Source organism: Pygocentrus nattereri, chromosome 5 (genome assembly GCF_015220715.1).
Source record: "Pygocentrus nattereri isolate fPygNat1 chromosome 5, fPygNat1.pri, whole genome shotgun sequence".
NCBI lineage: Eukaryota > Metazoa > Chordata > Actinopteri > Characiformes > Serrasalmidae > Pygocentrus > Pygocentrus nattereri.
In genome coordinates, this window is record NC_051215.1 from 4,853,182 (window position 1) to 4,870,433 (window position 17,252).

The 17,252-nt window shown below is 42.1% G+C and overlaps 1 protein-coding gene across 4 annotated transcripts; it reads right to left on the bottom strand.

Moving 5' to 3' along the window:
* Positions 1 to 2,860: 2,860 nt before the first annotated feature.
* On the bottom strand, positions 2,861 to 16,105 carry bsdc1 (BSD domain containing 1). Of its 4 annotated transcripts, none has more exons than XM_017720983.2 (11): positions 15,817 to 16,105; positions 14,022 to 14,091; positions 13,128 to 13,244; positions 12,764 to 12,931; positions 12,182 to 12,236; positions 11,303 to 11,418; positions 10,236 to 10,304; positions 9,195 to 9,279; positions 6,597 to 7,049; positions 4,604 to 4,707; positions 2,861 to 4,022 (listed from the first exon to the last, which is right to left on the bottom strand). In XM_017720983.2, exons 1-11 carry the CDS (start codon positions 15,825 to 15,827, stop codon positions 3,990 to 3,992), a joined length of 1,281 nt encoding a protein of 426 aa, XP_017576472.1. In that variant the 5' UTR covers positions 15,828 to 16,105; the 3' UTR covers positions 2,861 to 3,989. The 4 variants fall into 4 exon arrangements, with proteins under 4 accessions (XP_017576472.1, XP_017576474.1, XP_017576473.1 ...); XM_017720985.2 differs by having other exon boundaries at positions 14,034 to 14,091; positions 15,817 to 16,103; XM_017720984.2 differs by lacking the exon at positions 15,817 to 16,105 and adding an exon at positions 15,535 to 15,737.
* Positions 16,106 to 17,252: the final 1,147 nt, after the last annotated feature.

A 17,252-nucleotide genomic window follows, 5' to 3' on the forward strand; every position in this document is an offset into this window, starting at 1 on the left:
CATGACACTCACCTGTTTCCAATTAACCTGTTCACCTGTGGAATGTTCCAAACAGGTGTTTTGAGCATTCCTCAACTTTACCAGTCTTTTGTTGTCCCTGTCCCAACTTCTTTGGAACAGGTTGCAGGCATCAAATTCAAAATGAGTGAATATTTGCAAAAAAATAAAGTTTATCCATTTGAACATTAAATATCTCGTCTTTGTAGTGTATTCAATTGAATACAGGTTGAAAAGGATTTGCAAATCATCGTATTCTGTTATTATTTATGTTTTACACAACGTCCCAACTTCATTGGAATTGGGGTTGTATTATGATGTCAAGCCTGTAAAAACAAAAGAACCCTTTTGGGTGCTACAAAGAACCCTGTACAGCACATTCTCCATCAATCTGCAAAATAAAAAAAAACGTTCAAGGTTTTACGGTTCAAGGTTCTTTATAGAGCTAATTTCCTTACTAAAGAACACTTGAAGAACCGTTTTTAAAGACAATATAATTACCTTGTAAATGCTGTATCAGTCTACACATCGCAGGAGCTTAAATCATACAAATCAGAATAGTTTATTTCATCTGTGGGTCAGAAATATTCTGTCTTTACCATCAACTACACCGACATCGTAATGATCGCTTATTATGCTTATTGTGGTTGGTCTGCGCTGACTTAACGTTAAGTGAGCCCAGTCAACACTCTTGCGTTAACTGCATTAACCGTCTAGCTGAAGCAGGTCAAAGAGATGTAGACATAAATAGACTGACTTTTGGAATCACACATCAAGGTCAACTGTCAACAGTGAACCATTGTTACCCCTGCATGTACTTTTTTCTGGTCTGGTGCTGGTTTAGATGGTCACCCTGCATTGGCATGCTGGGTGACCAGTATACCAGCATCCAAAACACATGCTGGTCTATGCTGTTCTTTCCATCAGGGAACACAAAGGAAAATCTACAGACTTCATCCTTCACCTCTGACAAAACCATGAGAACAGAAGAGCAGACTTCGGTGGGAGGCGGCTGAACGTTTTTCCTGTTTATTCTGACTATTCAATGATTTTTTCCTCGTCTGGTTTCATTTTTTGTTGCTGTTATCACGGCAACTCCGACCCACGCGGCTCACCATGGCTACGGGTTATGTCAGGATGGTTTATTAACCAACGAAGGCAGCGCCGTTCCTACAGTCATGGCTTCGTTGACCGGTGGTATGTCAACAATGGTGGTAATGAATTTTACGTCAACTGAATATTATCTGTTACTTTCATAGGTCTGTGAATCTCCATCCTGTTTCTGGAGCATCATGTGGTTACAAATGGAGAAAGGCTCTCTCGCCATGCAGGTTTCCCCATTAAAGTCTTCACTTTCGAAGCATTAAATCTTTCTTGTTAGCATGAAAAAGCCATAAAAAAAAACAAAAGGAGTGTCCAAACAAAATGTCAGTCAGAAAAAAGTGAATGTGTGTCGACTCAATGTGTTTCAGCATGAACCTACTTTAGATTCTTGCATTATAAAGGCAAAAAGAGGGAAACCGTGGCCTATTTTGAATGTGTCACAGTACATTAATATGCAGTTTTGGACTCAGATACTCCTTCAGTTTGTGTTTTCCTGCACCTGCGCCATATCGTAGTGTGATCAGCCAGTGATCTAATCTTTCTAGATCTGAATCAGGATCTGCTGGAGCAGGAAAATGCACGAAACTGTGCAGTGAAGGTGGAACCACAGCACTGCCTTAGAAACACTGGTCTTATCCATGCACCCACCCAACTAACATCAAGGTGTACATGTGGGCCTGGACGCATAAAGGTTCTTAATGTAGGAGTTACCTGGGATCAGAGCCCTCTTTTTTCATGATGATCTTGCTGAAAGGAGCAGATACTAGATCAGCACTGAGCAGGCCCAGAATGAGCAAACTGACTGGTACAACAAGTATATACAGTAATATGCAGAAGTCAGAGACCAGCCATCGTTTGTTTAACTTCCAGTCAAAACAGCCACTAAGCACAAACAATCCACGTTTCAGGAATTTTCTGCTTTCCCCCCCCAATTTCATCGTATCCAACTCCACTCACTAGTTAGGACTCCCTCCATCACACGATACCACCTGTGGTAGGAGGGCGAGGCTAGCACAGGCTTCCTCCGAGAGCTGTGAAGCACCACCGCATCTGTTCGAAATGCTGCTCACACAACATCATTGGACAGCTGAACGCGCTCAGAGGAAAGCATCAACTGCCAGTTCTGTTATGTCAGCTAACAGACACCTGCACGGACTAGCATGGGCGATGAGTGATGGGGGGAGGGAGCAGGGCATTATCTCCTCCTGATGATGGGGCCAACGCTCGGTTGCGCCACTTGGGAGGCCCTAGGAGATATTTCTGAGGAGCTTCCAAAACTGGAGTTAAAAAAAAAAAAAAGATTAAGCTACAGAGAAAATGAGACTCCTAAGAACCAACTGGAAGACCTGGTAGACCACCAAGACTGTCCCCATTAAATAAATAGCACTTAAAGCTTCCTTCATTTAGTGATAGGAGAGACAAACCCTACATCACCCCTGTGTTCTCATAACGGCAGACTGGCCACGCAGACCTCAACATCACTGAACATGCTTGGGAAGAAGAAAACTTCCCAGCCTGAACTTTGGAGGTGTGTCTGCAGATTACTCTGAGAAACTGAAAGCAAGTCTCCTGAAACGAATGGAAGCTGTAATAAACACAAAGTGGACAGAGTGGGAATACCAAAAAGGGGATATATTTTGGTTGCTCAAAAATGAACGTGTACTCGATAGCAGTTTGGACTGGAAATGAAATAAACGAAGAGTGGTCTCTGATTTCCACACGGCACCACAGCTAAAAAGAGGAAAGAAAGAGAAAAACAAACCGAAATTACTGTGTAATTGTCTGAATTCATTAAATTACCATTATCCAAGTTGGAAAAAGCGAAAAATAAAGAACATCTCATTTGCACAGTAACTAGAATGACACAATTCAGCATTCTCTAAAGCTACATTAACCCCAAAAGAGAGTAAGTATACATACACAGAGCAGAACTCCAAATCACTTCCCATTTTAGCCCTGGAAATGTAGAACCCCACTGGGAGTTCCCATCAACACAGATAAAGAAAAAAGGACAAACCAGAATAAATCGGAATGCACGGGAAAGACTGGTTGTGTTTAGTGAAATAACTTTTTCAATGTGTGCCAAAATACACCCCCCCCCCCGCCCCCCATTTCACACAACTACGAACAAGGCCATGTAGCGCAGGTAGCCACGTTCTGATCCGAAAAGAAAGTGCGACAGTCCTCTCTGAAAAGGCCAAACGTGTTCTCCATGTTGAATGCTAATATCATTTGCATAAGTTTAGAGATGTTAGTACTTTGAAGACAACAAAAAAAAAAAGCAAACTTACATTATGCCAAAGATAGAACACAAAATGGGAAACATAAATTACATATACTTTTCATGTGAAGGATTATTTTCTAATCCTAGAAGAGTGACAAGCAGCATGACAGAGTATGGCAAAAAGTTAATTATTGTTTTTTTTTTTTTCCCCCCAGACTCCTAGAATAAAAGTACAACAATTTATATACTGTAAGCTTAGATGGCATCGCCTGATCGCTCTATTTTTCCTGGACATCATCTCTATTACGAATCTTAGGCGTTTGCCTCACCTTTGTTGAACACAGATGTGTCCTGTTCCACTTCAAGCATCCATAGCTAGAGTAGGGCCCCTGCTCTATAGCAATTCCCCCCAAGACAGCTTAACTATTACCTCTGAAAAATGTATTACACGACATCGCTGCTGGGGGGAGATTTTTTTTTTACGCACTCAGCACTGAACTAAATTCCACCCAATCAGCAGAGCCTGCGGTCATTCTTCTCTTCCGACTGCCTGAATGAGAAGGTGTGGGTGTGGACGAAGAGTTTAGAGACGTTAAAGCATGGTTCGTTTGGGACCGGTGAAGTCTCACGTCAGCAACAGGCCAGAAATCACTGCCTCAGCGCTTCAGTCCCAGTTCTCCCAGTCCTCGTCTTCAAACTAAAAGGAAAAAAAAAGATAAACGGTCTGTTAGAGGAAACATTATGATATTCTCATTTGCTTATACTGGTGCCCAAAATGTGTGACTGTTGAGGACGTTAGGGATATTGCACAACTGCATCATAAAAAGCATTAATTTGTCACAGTTTGCACAAAACATCCAATGTATAACTATATAGTAACAAGTAGCTGACTGAATATCGGTCCTGTGTCGTTACCTTATTATTTTATTTCGACCAGCTGTTTGTTGTTCAGCTCTTGAATATTTTATTTGTGGAAATTCTATATAAAAATTAAGTTTACTTAGTTTTTCACAGGCTACTTAAACTGCTTTTTTGCCTACACATTAGATCGTTCTCATACTCATTTAAGCAACAACAACACATTTACAGGTCATTTAGCTCCAATCATGTTTGTTATAGTTTTAAATACTCCTAAAATGTTTCTCTCTACTCGTAGATTCTCTTTGAATTTACAGATCTCTGAAAATAAACATCATACAAAACCTTTAAGTTCTAAATTACATGACATAATTTAACATCCTTGAATGGTAAAATGGTTTTAAATGGGTGGGGCTGTACCTCTGCCGTGGCATCGACTTTAGACAGAGCCATTTGAACCTCCTCCTCCGTCATATCCAGGTCGAAGTCCTTCTCCCAGTCCTCACTCACATCAGTACTGGAACCTGCCGTGAAACAGATTTTTATAGTGAATATAACGATAAAAACACCACAAACACTGGCTTTTCTTCCCGTTACGACGCAGATTAACAGAAAAATAAAACACAGCATTTTCTCAAATGTAGATAATCAGCCAAAACATGTTTGGTGTACATCACTAAAATCAGTAGCGCAGCCATCGTGCCTGAAATGTGTCCGTTTTTATAGAACAGTGACACACAGTGAGACTATCTGAGATTATTCAACAACAAGACAAACGGAAGTGTGAGGCAATTTAGGACTGTAGTTTGCATGAAGCTGAAACCACCTGTTAGCATCACAGGCCTTGAAGCTCCCGTACAAAACTAAAGAGGTAAACATGCGACACAAAATGTCCTGATTTATCAACTACAAACATCCATGAAAACGTCTGACGTTCTGTAGTTGGTGTCATATGTGGAACCGCCGTCTCCAGATCCAGAGCCAAAATAGGAACTTTGCTTCGACCATGCTAACAGCAAGAACCCACTCCTGCACACTGCGATGATGCTGCATGTAAGCAAGTACTATTAAACCAAATACTCTACTACTGCCAAAGCAGCTCAACTAGTACACTGAATAAGGCTTGCTGATTGGTCTGGTGCATCTTGGCGGGGTTGTCAAGTCTTAAGCCCTATTCAGACGGAATGAGTTTTACAGGAGGAGATGGGAGAATGCAATAGTTCCCAGTGTTCCCCGTCCAAATGTCACTTTTACAGAACGCATCAGTAAAGATCCCGGCATCTTTTACCTTCTCTAAACCGAGCCATAAAAAAAAAAAAACAACCACAGGCTATTAGTCCAATGCAAATCGACATGCTGGTGAAAAAGCGATCCCTGTCTGTGGAACTGAAGTTAAGAGACACTCGAAGAAGTGTTTACTACAAAGGAGCCTCTTCCCACAAGCCATCACTCTCTTGAACAGTTAAAATATTATGTATTCCAGCTTCAAAGGGCACTTCTACATATACTGGTATATACTATAAAAGGTCAACTCCTCTGGAACTGCCGTCTAAATCCAGTGTTTGTTCTAGCATCTTACTCACCTGCCATATTACCCCACTTACCTGCCATATTACCCCACCTATCTGACTGTCCCCTCACTGACCCCTTTCTATGCCACTATACACCCTTTAACTGCTGCTGCACTCAGCACTTTAACTTTAGACTCAAACTTGGCACAATGTAAGGTTTTACAGGTATGACTGTGTGTGTGTGTGTGTGTGTGTGTGTGTGTGTGATGGTTGTTTAATTTACTTCATTATATTTTATATTTATTTTATCTTATTCTCTACATGTGAATGTCTGTCTGGCACTGTGAGCTCCTGTAACCAAAACCAAATTCCTTGTATGCGTAGCAGCCCTGATTCTGATTCTACTAGCGTTCTTTGACAAAGCTGAATCAACTTTAAGTTCACATTTTCCCCATTCCACCTTAAATGTGCAGCAGTTATTATTATAATACCTGAGGCACCAGAATGTAACTACTGCACCATTTAAGGTAGAATGAGAATACCTGAACAAAAAGCTGGTGAGTACGACGCCAATTTCAGCCTTGTCGTTCTCTGAGGCTAAAATCAGGCTGATGTGTAATGTTACTGTCCTGTCTCACGTGCAAAAACTAAATGGCATGTAGAAAAATGTAAGCAAGACAAAACGTAGCAGGTTTAGAATGTTTTTGCTTACCACAGCAGTGCTTTTTTTGAAAATCACATTAATTTTTGTCTTAGAGAAATCCGGCTTAGACCCAGAGTTCCGATTATGGGCATGATGCCGACTTCAAAATGACAAAACGACTTCAGCGCCCTACTTGGTGTAAAGGTTAGCAGATTAATTGTATTGCTTTGATCAGTATAACTATCCTACACTCTCTCACCTTTCTTGCCATTGTTGGATGGCGTAGACTTGCCGCTATCAGAGTTGAGCTCAAACACTCTGAGGTCTTGCGGCCCCTCCTCTCTGGTTTGTTCTGCTTTGGCAGTGCCATTCTCAGCGGGCGTCTGATCTCTCTCTGCCTCCAGGGAGGAGGTCTGCTCTGGGCCTGCCTGCTTCTCCTCCGCTCCCTCCAGCCGGGCCTCAGAAAGCTTAAGGGTGACCTCCTCAGCGGGTGCTGGCCTACTGGTACTCACAGGCTGTTCCGGATTATTTTCCAATTGAGTGGGGAGACTGACGCTGTCACTGCTGACAGAGGGAGTCACGTCAGATGCAGCATCAACAGGAGAGACTGCAGGCTCACAGGGGGCCCCTATGGTTACGGTAGGGAGTTGGGAGTCCTCAAGCGGAGGGGTGAAATCCAAGCGAGATGTAGATGTGGCCCCAAGAAACTCATCTTAAGAGATCATAAAAGAATTGTCATTAAATTACCAGCAAGCGAACAAAATCACTATTTACACTGGAGTGCTTTTACCAGAGTAGGCTGCGTGAAATAATTTGCCAGGACTGGTATGGGATAAAGCAGGGGTCCGCAACACAAATGTTAAGTAGAGCTATTTTGTCCCTTCAACAAAAATTAAACCACCATGGGAGCCACAACATTTCATGTCCATTTGATCATCTTGGCTGTAAATATGTCTCAGTGGTACTAGTATGGGCTAAAAATATAACACAAATGAAAATGCAGACTCAATTTGCTCTGCTTTAAGCTTTAGCTCAGCTACAGCTGCTTTTCTCGCGTCTCCAGCAGGATACTTTTTCGCAGAAGTAGAACAGTTTCTCGTAAAATGTCTCTCGACGTTCGGCTTTCGAGGTCGAAGTCAGCTTCTCAATCACCGGCTTCTTGTTCGAATTTCCTGCTGCACCATTCAAGTTGGAATGGGAAATTTAAAACAAGAAGCTGGCGAATGAGAAACTTGTGACTTTTTAGTGTTTGACAGTTTCTCACTGCAGATTAAACACGCCAGGAAACCAGCTGGAGTATTTAGAAATGCTAATAAGACTATTCGTCTTCAAATTATCGATGTTCGTCTTAAATCTCTCTCTTTGACTCTCGTTAGCTACCTAGCTAGACCAGATTGTTGCTGTTGCTATGGTGACCAGTGGTCTGCGCACCAACCCTCAGGGTTAAAGGGATGAATTGCCGGTTACGCATCAACTCCAGCATTCAAGACTATTTATTGTTAAACTGTGTTAAACAATCAGTCGAGCTTTATTTTACAGCAAAGGAAGATTATTTTATTTTTACCTACAAATCTATTTCTCCTCTGGAGCTGCCGCAACAGGGCAGGGTGATGGATGTGATATTTTGCAAAAATTCCTAAACCGAAGAGTCATAACAGACAGCACCATTATCTTATGTACTGAAACAAGATTAATACTGGACTGCAACAGGCTTAGTATTATTGAGGGAGCTCCAGGTTAATCCAATTACTGAAGAATCTCCACTACAGATTCATATCGGACTAAAATTACTCCACAATTATTAAAGTCAGTCTGTAAAAACTACACACACTGCAGATTTATACTGCATTAAAGTCAGGAATCACGTCAATAATCACAATTACAGAATTTGCCCATTCGCTCCAATAGAGCTGAAGTCAAAACTTTGTATATGACACTGATTATTAATAAAAATTTTTTTAAAAACCTGATCTGATTTAATTCGTCAGTGAATTACCAAGTTTAGCAGGTGCATTACAGCAACGAAATCAGCAGACTGTGATGGCCCTCAGTTCCTGACCCCACTCTTTAAGGTTGATATGACGCATGCAAATATTCTGTCAGACTGCAATACACTAGAGGAAGCAAAGGGGATGATATGGCTTCTTTTGGCTTGTTGCATGAAGGAGAAACACATAGGTTTTCAAATGATGGTGGCACTATGACAGAAGTGAACGGAAACAGCAAAAGGAGTAAAATGAATCTTATGACTAATTATAGTCATTAAGCAAATAACATTTAATCGATTCATCCACTACAGTAATAATTCTTAGTGGCAGCGCTAGTCATTAATACCACACACACGATATTATAACAGCTCTCTTGCTTGGACAAGCAATTGCACCTCCACTCAAAGTCTGTGAAGGCGTGGTGTTACACCACTACAAGTGCATAAATTATCAGCTATAACTGTTGCTGCTAATCGCAATGTTGGACGACTTCCAATTTATCAGAGAGGAATTTATGGCCCACTGCGCACTCTAATTATATGGACGTGGGGAGCTGCCTCTTGGAGCTTTATCTCTGTTTAGATGCATGAAAAGAAGGAGACAGCCTCATCACACACAGCCAGCTGCAGCAGTGTTTCTGTGCTTCCCTCTTTGGAGGAAATAGAATAGAAATTCTGACCAAAATGTAAGACGCAGGATCTTCACTGCCCTCTGGTGGAGCATAGAGTTCAGGCCTCTGATGCTTCTTAATATAACAGACAAGCTAATTTTGCACATCAGAAATCATAGTTTACTGTTTGCTTTGTCATGACTATTTGATTAATTGAACATTCTGACTCAGTGAAAGTGAAATGTGACAAAGGCTGTACCTTCCTCATCTTCCTCCCAACCCAAACTCTCTGACTGAGTGGTCTCCTCTGCTCGCCGCTTTAGCGCCACTCTCCTGGCCTCCTCCTGTTCAAACACACACACACACACACACACACACACACAAATAGAGCGTCTGAATCACTTCTCACACACACAAAGCAAACCACTGCCTCAGACATGACAATCCTCTAAACTTCTGGTTTGCTTCCAGCTTCCCTTCTAAAGCTACTAGGGGAAAAAATTTGCTGAGCGCATAGAGGAATCAAGGCCAATGCTTTATTAATGGAATCTGTTCTACAGATCATGCCAACTCCGGCTTTTGGCCACAAAGGCCCGCTGGAACTGGACCACCTGGGGGCACTTAACACGCTTCTGTACTATAAAGGCTACAGTGCATTTCCTGTTCTAAGCAACACTTCTTATAAAAGGATTTGAGAGGAAAGGCTTAATGCTCGTGTTGGAACAGACTACTGTTCTATGGTTCATATGAACAGCACTGGTCTACCTGTTAGCTTTATCCCGAATATGGGTGGGCGATACGGCAAAACGCTTTCATGATACTCAATATGCTTCACAATATTTAGCTGTTCTGGTATCGGACATTTGGTGAGGTTTGACATTTTGCTCCTCTCCCAACACATCTGCGATGAGAAGAAATAACAACAAATTTAACGTTGACAAGTTGGATAAAGCTAGAAAGACCAGTCGTGCCATTAAAGAGAATACCTAGAAAAGGATAATGCGCAAAATATGACAATCACAATAATGAAAATATAGTCTTGTTGTCCACCTATTATATCAAACTGTAATCAGATGTAATCAATGATTGACAGGTAACATGATGGCAATGCTTGAAAGGTGATAATCAGCATATTAAAAAACTGACAGAGAACTAGAGAGGAGAAATTTACCTTTGAACAGCTTCTGTGTGTGTATATATATATATATATATATATATATATATATATATATATATATATATATATATATATATATATATATATATATTATTTTTTAAGGACATGAGAACTACACTGTACCTGGTCCAACTGAAACACTTTGTAGAAATAACGCTGCCAAAACTCAGAGTGAGCCACAGCTGCTGGCACCTAAATGGAAAACACAGACAAATAAACAAACAGGAAATACATAAACGGCTCTACAAACAACATCTGATAAATTTTACACAATTTCTGTCGGACGTCTAGTATAATACATAACTCTACTATCAAAGCCAGAAAATATATTTAATTTGTACTTTATGCTTGGGATGTAGTCATCATTCAATCATTAAAGTGCCTAGCACTAACCCGTCTGCCTCAATTTACGCTTTTTCATGAGCTTTGAACCTAAAATCGAATCATTTACGCTGATTAAGGTGGCTATCAGGGGTCAAATGAATGGTGTAATTAAGTTGGAATTATTAAATAGGAAATATTGACCAGCACAAAGTAATTCGACTAAATGTCTAATCAGACAATTGCTCCATTATTTTATGGCACAGGAAATCACAAACCCTTCTCTGCACTGCTACAAAAGAGCAAAGAGAAGGGGGGACAACAAGAGCTCTGTGCCAGGCTCTCCAATCCAGACATAAAACAATGCTCCACTGATCCAAAGCACTCAAACACAGAGACGTTAGAACTTGCAGTTCAGTAAGATGTTATGAAGATGGAAATATAGATCACTGTACTATATAGGACGTATTATTAGCAGTCAATTGACAAACGTTTTGTCACCAACACCAAAACGTAACCAAAAACGTCAATATCGTTTTAAATAATCAAACATTAAACAGATTAGTTCAAACCGGCTTACAAACAATAACTCCGTTCAAATATAACTGCTGGTTAACAAGTGTCAGATTCCTTAAACTCAGAAGCAGCGAAAAGGCTGAAATTCTGTATTCTGGTTGGAACTTCTCCAAATCTGCGTTTTGTACGATTGTATTAATTAGTCTGTATTTTCTTGATTTTTAATCAGCTCTCTTCTCTTCAAATATGAATACTTTATTAGTGGGATTTTCATACATACCAGTAAATCTGTACCCTTAACACAAGCTGATTGTACTGCGAACATAATATACTGACAGGGGAAAAACAAATACCATTTTAGTGTAGAGAGCTCTGATGGAGGGGCTGTTGACCAGCAACTCGGAGATTTCAGCTTTTTTCTCCTCCAGACTGAAGCTGGAAAGCCAAGTGTCAAACTGCTCTGGAGGGCCTGAAGAAAGAAACACCAGCTTCACTTCCACAATCCACAAAGTTTCTCACACATGCTGCCATGAGCCGTTTCAGAAATCTCTATGCATCTCTCACAAGACAGACAGTGGAACTTCTCTCAGGCTCTGGAAACTAACAAAAACGAACCAACAGCGCAAAACAGTTTAAATAACCACTGAAACAAAGTGCTGAAGATACTGAAGACTAAGGCTGCTCTTTAGCTTTAAAATATGATTTGTTGTATTACAGACTTTCAACAGATCTTCATAGTCTTCTACAATTATAACCATTTAAACCGTTTTAATGTACCTCTTGTCGGCTCTTCTTCTTCAGCTTAAGAGGTTACAGTGTGCAGCACTGCAGTCATTCAAGACTTCTACTGAGCTCCTGCAGTTTTAACTGCAATTCATTATCTGAAGCAACCTAATTAGCATTTAATATAGCTTGTCTTAATCAATGTTATAATGTAATATATTGCTGCAGTCTTGTTCTGAGGGATTCTTCATTAATCATCTGGCCATGTTGGAGGTATCTAAGTCTACTATGCAATGATACAGAGCATAAACCTGAATATAATCTCTGACCTCACTCCTGCACTCCTCTCAAAATCCATCCCGCATTTAGCTCACAATAAACATTTGAGCATACAAAACTGTCTGAAAGACTATACACGGACTCGTCACATCACATAATGACACGGAACGATTAGCACTTAAAGGAGCGAACAGGAGAGAACGTGAAATAAAGAAGAGAGAGAAACGTACCATCGGGTTCATTGCAGTACGTTGCAGGGTCTGCCTGTAGGCTATAGAGACGAGCCTAAAGAAAAGCAAAACCCACATTACTTAATGTTAACACTGGAATATGCTGGCCCAGCAAATGGCAGAATAAAATAAACAACTGGTTTTAATGTTACACTATGGTATACTGCCCAGTGATAACCATACTGTCTCAAATTGTTACCAAAAAAAATGATTAAAAAGCTGAGCATGATAATAAAAAGCCAACTGCTACAGTTTCCCAGCTAAGCACCTGCCAGAGCATGTGACCTCAGTAATAACCGAAACGTTACCCAGCAGTGATTCTAATGAAAACTTCTTCTGTTGTTGTAAAGAAATATGAAAGGGCTACCAACATAACACAGATCAATCAGCATAAAAACTACGATTCACGTATTTAAATGTGTATTAATGCTTTTTTGTTGCCACATCATCACGCCATGCAGCAAAAGGTTAATGGACCACCACAAGAGTTGTTAAAACAGTCCTTTGTCAGAAAGAGTGTGCTGGCTTAAACTGAACGGCCTCCAAACTGTTTACATACACCTCTTTAAACTGAAGTCTGACCTTGCTGCTGTCGTACACTTCTGTAGTACCAGCTGGAGTAGCCACCAGCGTTATCACATCACAGTCAATGGTCTTATCGGGTGGAGGGGCGAGTGTGTCTGTGATCACTCCCAGTATATTGGAGATGCTTTTCTTCACCTTCTCTGTGGTCTCTGATGAGCCTTCCACCTACGAACACAGACTCGGATTGTCAGATCAACAGAGGAATGACCCACTAAAATCAGCACTTTCTTTGGGAGAGTTTCAAAGGAAAGAACACAGATTTAGGTTTTACTGGACTAAGGAAGCCCAGTAGAGAATATGGAGATTTCTTTGCATATTTTGTCATAAATCTATAATCAATAAGAAAACACATGAGCCATACCGCCAGTTTGTTCCTGACAGCGCTTGCCGTCGCGACAATAGAGCATGTAGTGTCGTGCTGCACCACGTTGGAAAACTCTGTTAAATCCCTTTTGAGAAACTCATATGCTTCAGATGACTGTAGAGACAAATAAACCAGTAGTTAGAAGGACAGTAAAATCAGTGAGCTCACCCTGAAATCACCCTTTTTTATAGAGGGAGTGCTCTACTCTGAGGTATTGGCACTGGTGCTCTGCAGCTGTAGACTGAGCACCAAAGATCAGGGTCAACAAATCATGGCACAATCTTAAGTGTACAATTTCGACTATACCACAGTTTCATTACTGATATTCCAGCGCATATAGACGACCATTTCCATCGACTTGGTCCATTTGAAATGAGTAATATCTTAAACTGAAAACGATTTTTAGCCAAAGGATTTAGTAAATTCATTATTGTGCATCTCAGCTTGTTTCTAGCTTTGTTTGGCTGTTTCTTTTACGCAAAGGCTGGCAGTCATTACTTGATTATAGGTGAATGAGGTGCAAACATACTTAAAGAGACTCGGACAGAGTGACATCAAGGCTGAGGAATCTGGGGCTCAAAGAATTTGTACAGAAGTCAAAGAGGTCTGTGGTTAAATAAGTAATAACTAAACTGTTTCTCTGATATACTAAAACATGAATGGTGCCTGACACAATTCATGGCATTGCAAATTTTACTAGGCCTCTATCCAGGAGAAGGAAACTGTTGGCAGTTGAACACACACCAGTTAAACAACAGTAAACACACGGTTTGGTGACTTGCCTTTTCCTAGCTACTAAAACTGGTAATTAACTGTGACAAAAGAGGAAAATGACGAAGCTCTGCTGGACGTTAGCCCTCTGTGAATGAGTTGTGCTTCTCCGGTCCTCACCGAAATACTCACTCTGTCTTTGATGGCCTGGAAGCTGTGCTGTAGCCAGCCACCCCACCATCCTCCTTCCCTGTGATTGACAGACAGAGTGGCATGCATTAGCCTCAGAATCAGTGCGAATATCAAACATTTATGAAGAAATACTGTAGATTATCACCGGCATAAAAGCATAAAATCAAGGCTAAATAGCCGTTCAATCTTTTCGAGCAGTCTGATGGCACGGCGCTCACCAATGACACTACTCAACACATTAAAGATTAATAGACCCTTATTATTCCCACAACGGGGAAATTTCACCTCCGCATTCAACCCATCCATGAAGTGAAACACCACATGCACTCTTGTGAGCACTCACACACTAGGGGGCAGTGAGCACACTTGCCCGGAGCGGTGGGTAGGCCAATCTGCAGCGCCCGGGGAGCAGTTGGGGGTTAGGTGTCTTGCTCAAGGACACCTCAGTCATGTGCTGTCGGCTCTGGGGATCGAACCGGCGACTTTCCGGTCACGAGGCTGGTTCCCTAACCTCCAGCTCCAACAGATAAAGGTGGTACTGAATAATAATAAGTAGCTTTTCCAGACCCGGATTACGCTCAAGCCTAGACTAAATGGGTTTCAATGGCAAAATACCATTAACCTAGCAGTTTAGTCCAACACTAGGCTTAATCCATGTGCAAAAATCCAGCGTTATGACTGTGTTACCTTGTCAAAATGTCCTACCAGAGCTTATATTTATAGGCAGAGCTACAAAAAAAAACTGTAGGCAGAATATCCTGTTACCCAAAATGAGCATTAAGACTACATGTAGGATAGTCTGACAGCCTCAATCACCCCCATCAGAAAATGCTACTAACCTAGCACTGAAATGTATCAGTGGGACATTCCGATGTACCTACATCTCCTCATCAGAACGTCTTACAAGCATTAAAAGAATAATTAGGCTATTTCGATGGCCTTAAGCTCTCCAACATCGAGTAAGTGGTAACACCAAGCTGAGTCTGCACTGGATTAGCGTTAGAAAAGACTGAACGACCAAGTTACTACGCTGTACTAATGACCTGCTCGGTAAGACAAACTGGACCACCGGCCTTAAAATAGTTTATTTAGAAGCCTTAAATCTAGACGGGAAATGTGGTCTGACATTTCAGACGTTTTCACTGCTTTCTATGATGAAAATGCTGCTATTTCAGGCTTAACGCTACACAGCGATGACGAACGCTAGCTGACCTACAGTAACGTTACCTAAATGTGGGACGTTATCTTATGAGGGAATATGCCGTGAAAATGAATCCAGCCAGGTCTCGGACTAAACTTGTGTTTCACCACTAAAACCCAAGTCTCGGAAACCGGCCCGTGGGGACAGAAAAGCCCAAGTTGGACGAGTTATCGTGACGTTAGCTGGCGCCGCTAGCCTCTCCGTACGGGGCACTAACGCTGAATAGCTCCACTGACAACTGGCAACCGTAACCGAAAATACAGACGGTGGAGAGGAAAAAAACATGATTTAAACACATACATGTCCCCGAGGTGTGCTGTATAGACCCGTTTAAGACCGTCGCTGTGCTGTATTCGTTAGCTGAGCTACAGACGGCGCTGCGTTCATTTTGTAAACAAACCCGCTGCGCGTCCGCTGGACCGCAACGACAGCGGCACCGACTCGCCGCCGCTCATCTTAAGGCGCCCGGTTCGCTTCAGTCCGAGCGCTGCAGCGTATCCACGGTGTGCTGAACCGCACAGAAAAGCGTGCGAAATGTTTTATCTGACGCACAAAAATAATTCCGAGGCTTAAAAGACTCACCCCTCCGCCATCTTCAGCGCATGACGTCACCGGCGTGCCGTCGTCGTCGTCAGCCCCGAGCCGTGAACCAGGAAAGCGGTTTACAGTGAAAGCCACAGAAAATGAGTGACCCAGTGCGTTTGATCCAATACGACGGATTTCATACACGTTTAGAGGCAAACGTGTGCCGTTGTGGAGACGTAGCCGGACTTACATGGATGAAATAGATAGTTTGAGTAGGCTACTACGGCGACCGACAGGGGTCAAACTTCTCACGAACGAAATCGACAGCCGTGTGTGTGACCGAAGGTTTCGGGTACAACGCAGTCCGGCGCTCTGCAGAGCCCTGTTACTCTAACGACGGCCCAGCTTCAGGGATGTTCTGCAGCGGTTCTGCAGGGCTCCTAGTCAAAAATCCAGCGAAGAGGTTTCTTATTCCACACGGATAGTTTCCTTATTGGAGCTGCGTTCCGCGGCCCAGGCCCTGGAGGCCCACTGCCCTGCACCTTTTAGTGTTTTATGTGCTCCCAACACACCGGACCCAACTAATCGGCTCATTAGTAACCCCTCACTCTTCGAAGGTGGTGTGTTTTGAGTAGGACTGGGCAACGTGACAATATACATCATTATTGCGATAAATTATGTGACAGGACAGAACGATATCGCTGTTGTCGGAACAAAACCTCCTATCTCCGTTTTTGTCGTTTTTCAGGTCTTGACAGTGTTTGGAAATACCTGTTGTCCTTAACATTGTGTGTAAATTTCATGATGAATGGACTTAACGAAATGACCCAAAATGACTTGGAAAGACGTCTGGTTCCATTGACTTACATTCAAGTAAACCAAGTTTTTTTCCTTCTCCTGTGAAGTTACCATTTTAGAGATACAAGGTTTTGTTCTGACAACAGCGATATGCTTTTCTGAACATAACGTGGAGATCTTCAGGTGTAGAGCACTGGCCAACTGCATGTTTCATTGGAAAGACAGCAAAATATGCTTTTCTGAACATATTGTAGAGATCTTATGTGCAATACAGCATGCTGAGTATTGAGTGAAAATGTTTACAGTCCAGCTTTCTCTGGACCAGTTTGCAGCCGAGTGTGAAGAGGCTGGGATGAAAATCAGTAGCTCTAAATCTGAGACCATGGTCCTCAGTCGGAAAAGGGTGGAATGCTCTGGCCAGGCCGGGAGTGAATCCTTGCCCCAAGTGGAGGACTTTAAATATCTTGGGATTTTGTTCACGAGTGAAGGAAGGATGGTGCGAGAGGTTGACAGGCGGATTGGTGCGGTGTCTGCAGTGATGCAGACCTTATCCCGGTCCGTCATGGTGAAGAGAGAGCTGAGCCAGAAGGCAAAGCTGCCAATTTACCGGTCAATCTACGTTCCGACTCTCACCTACGGTCACAAGCTTTGGGTAGTGACCGAAAGAATGAGATCGCAGATACAAGCGGCCGAAA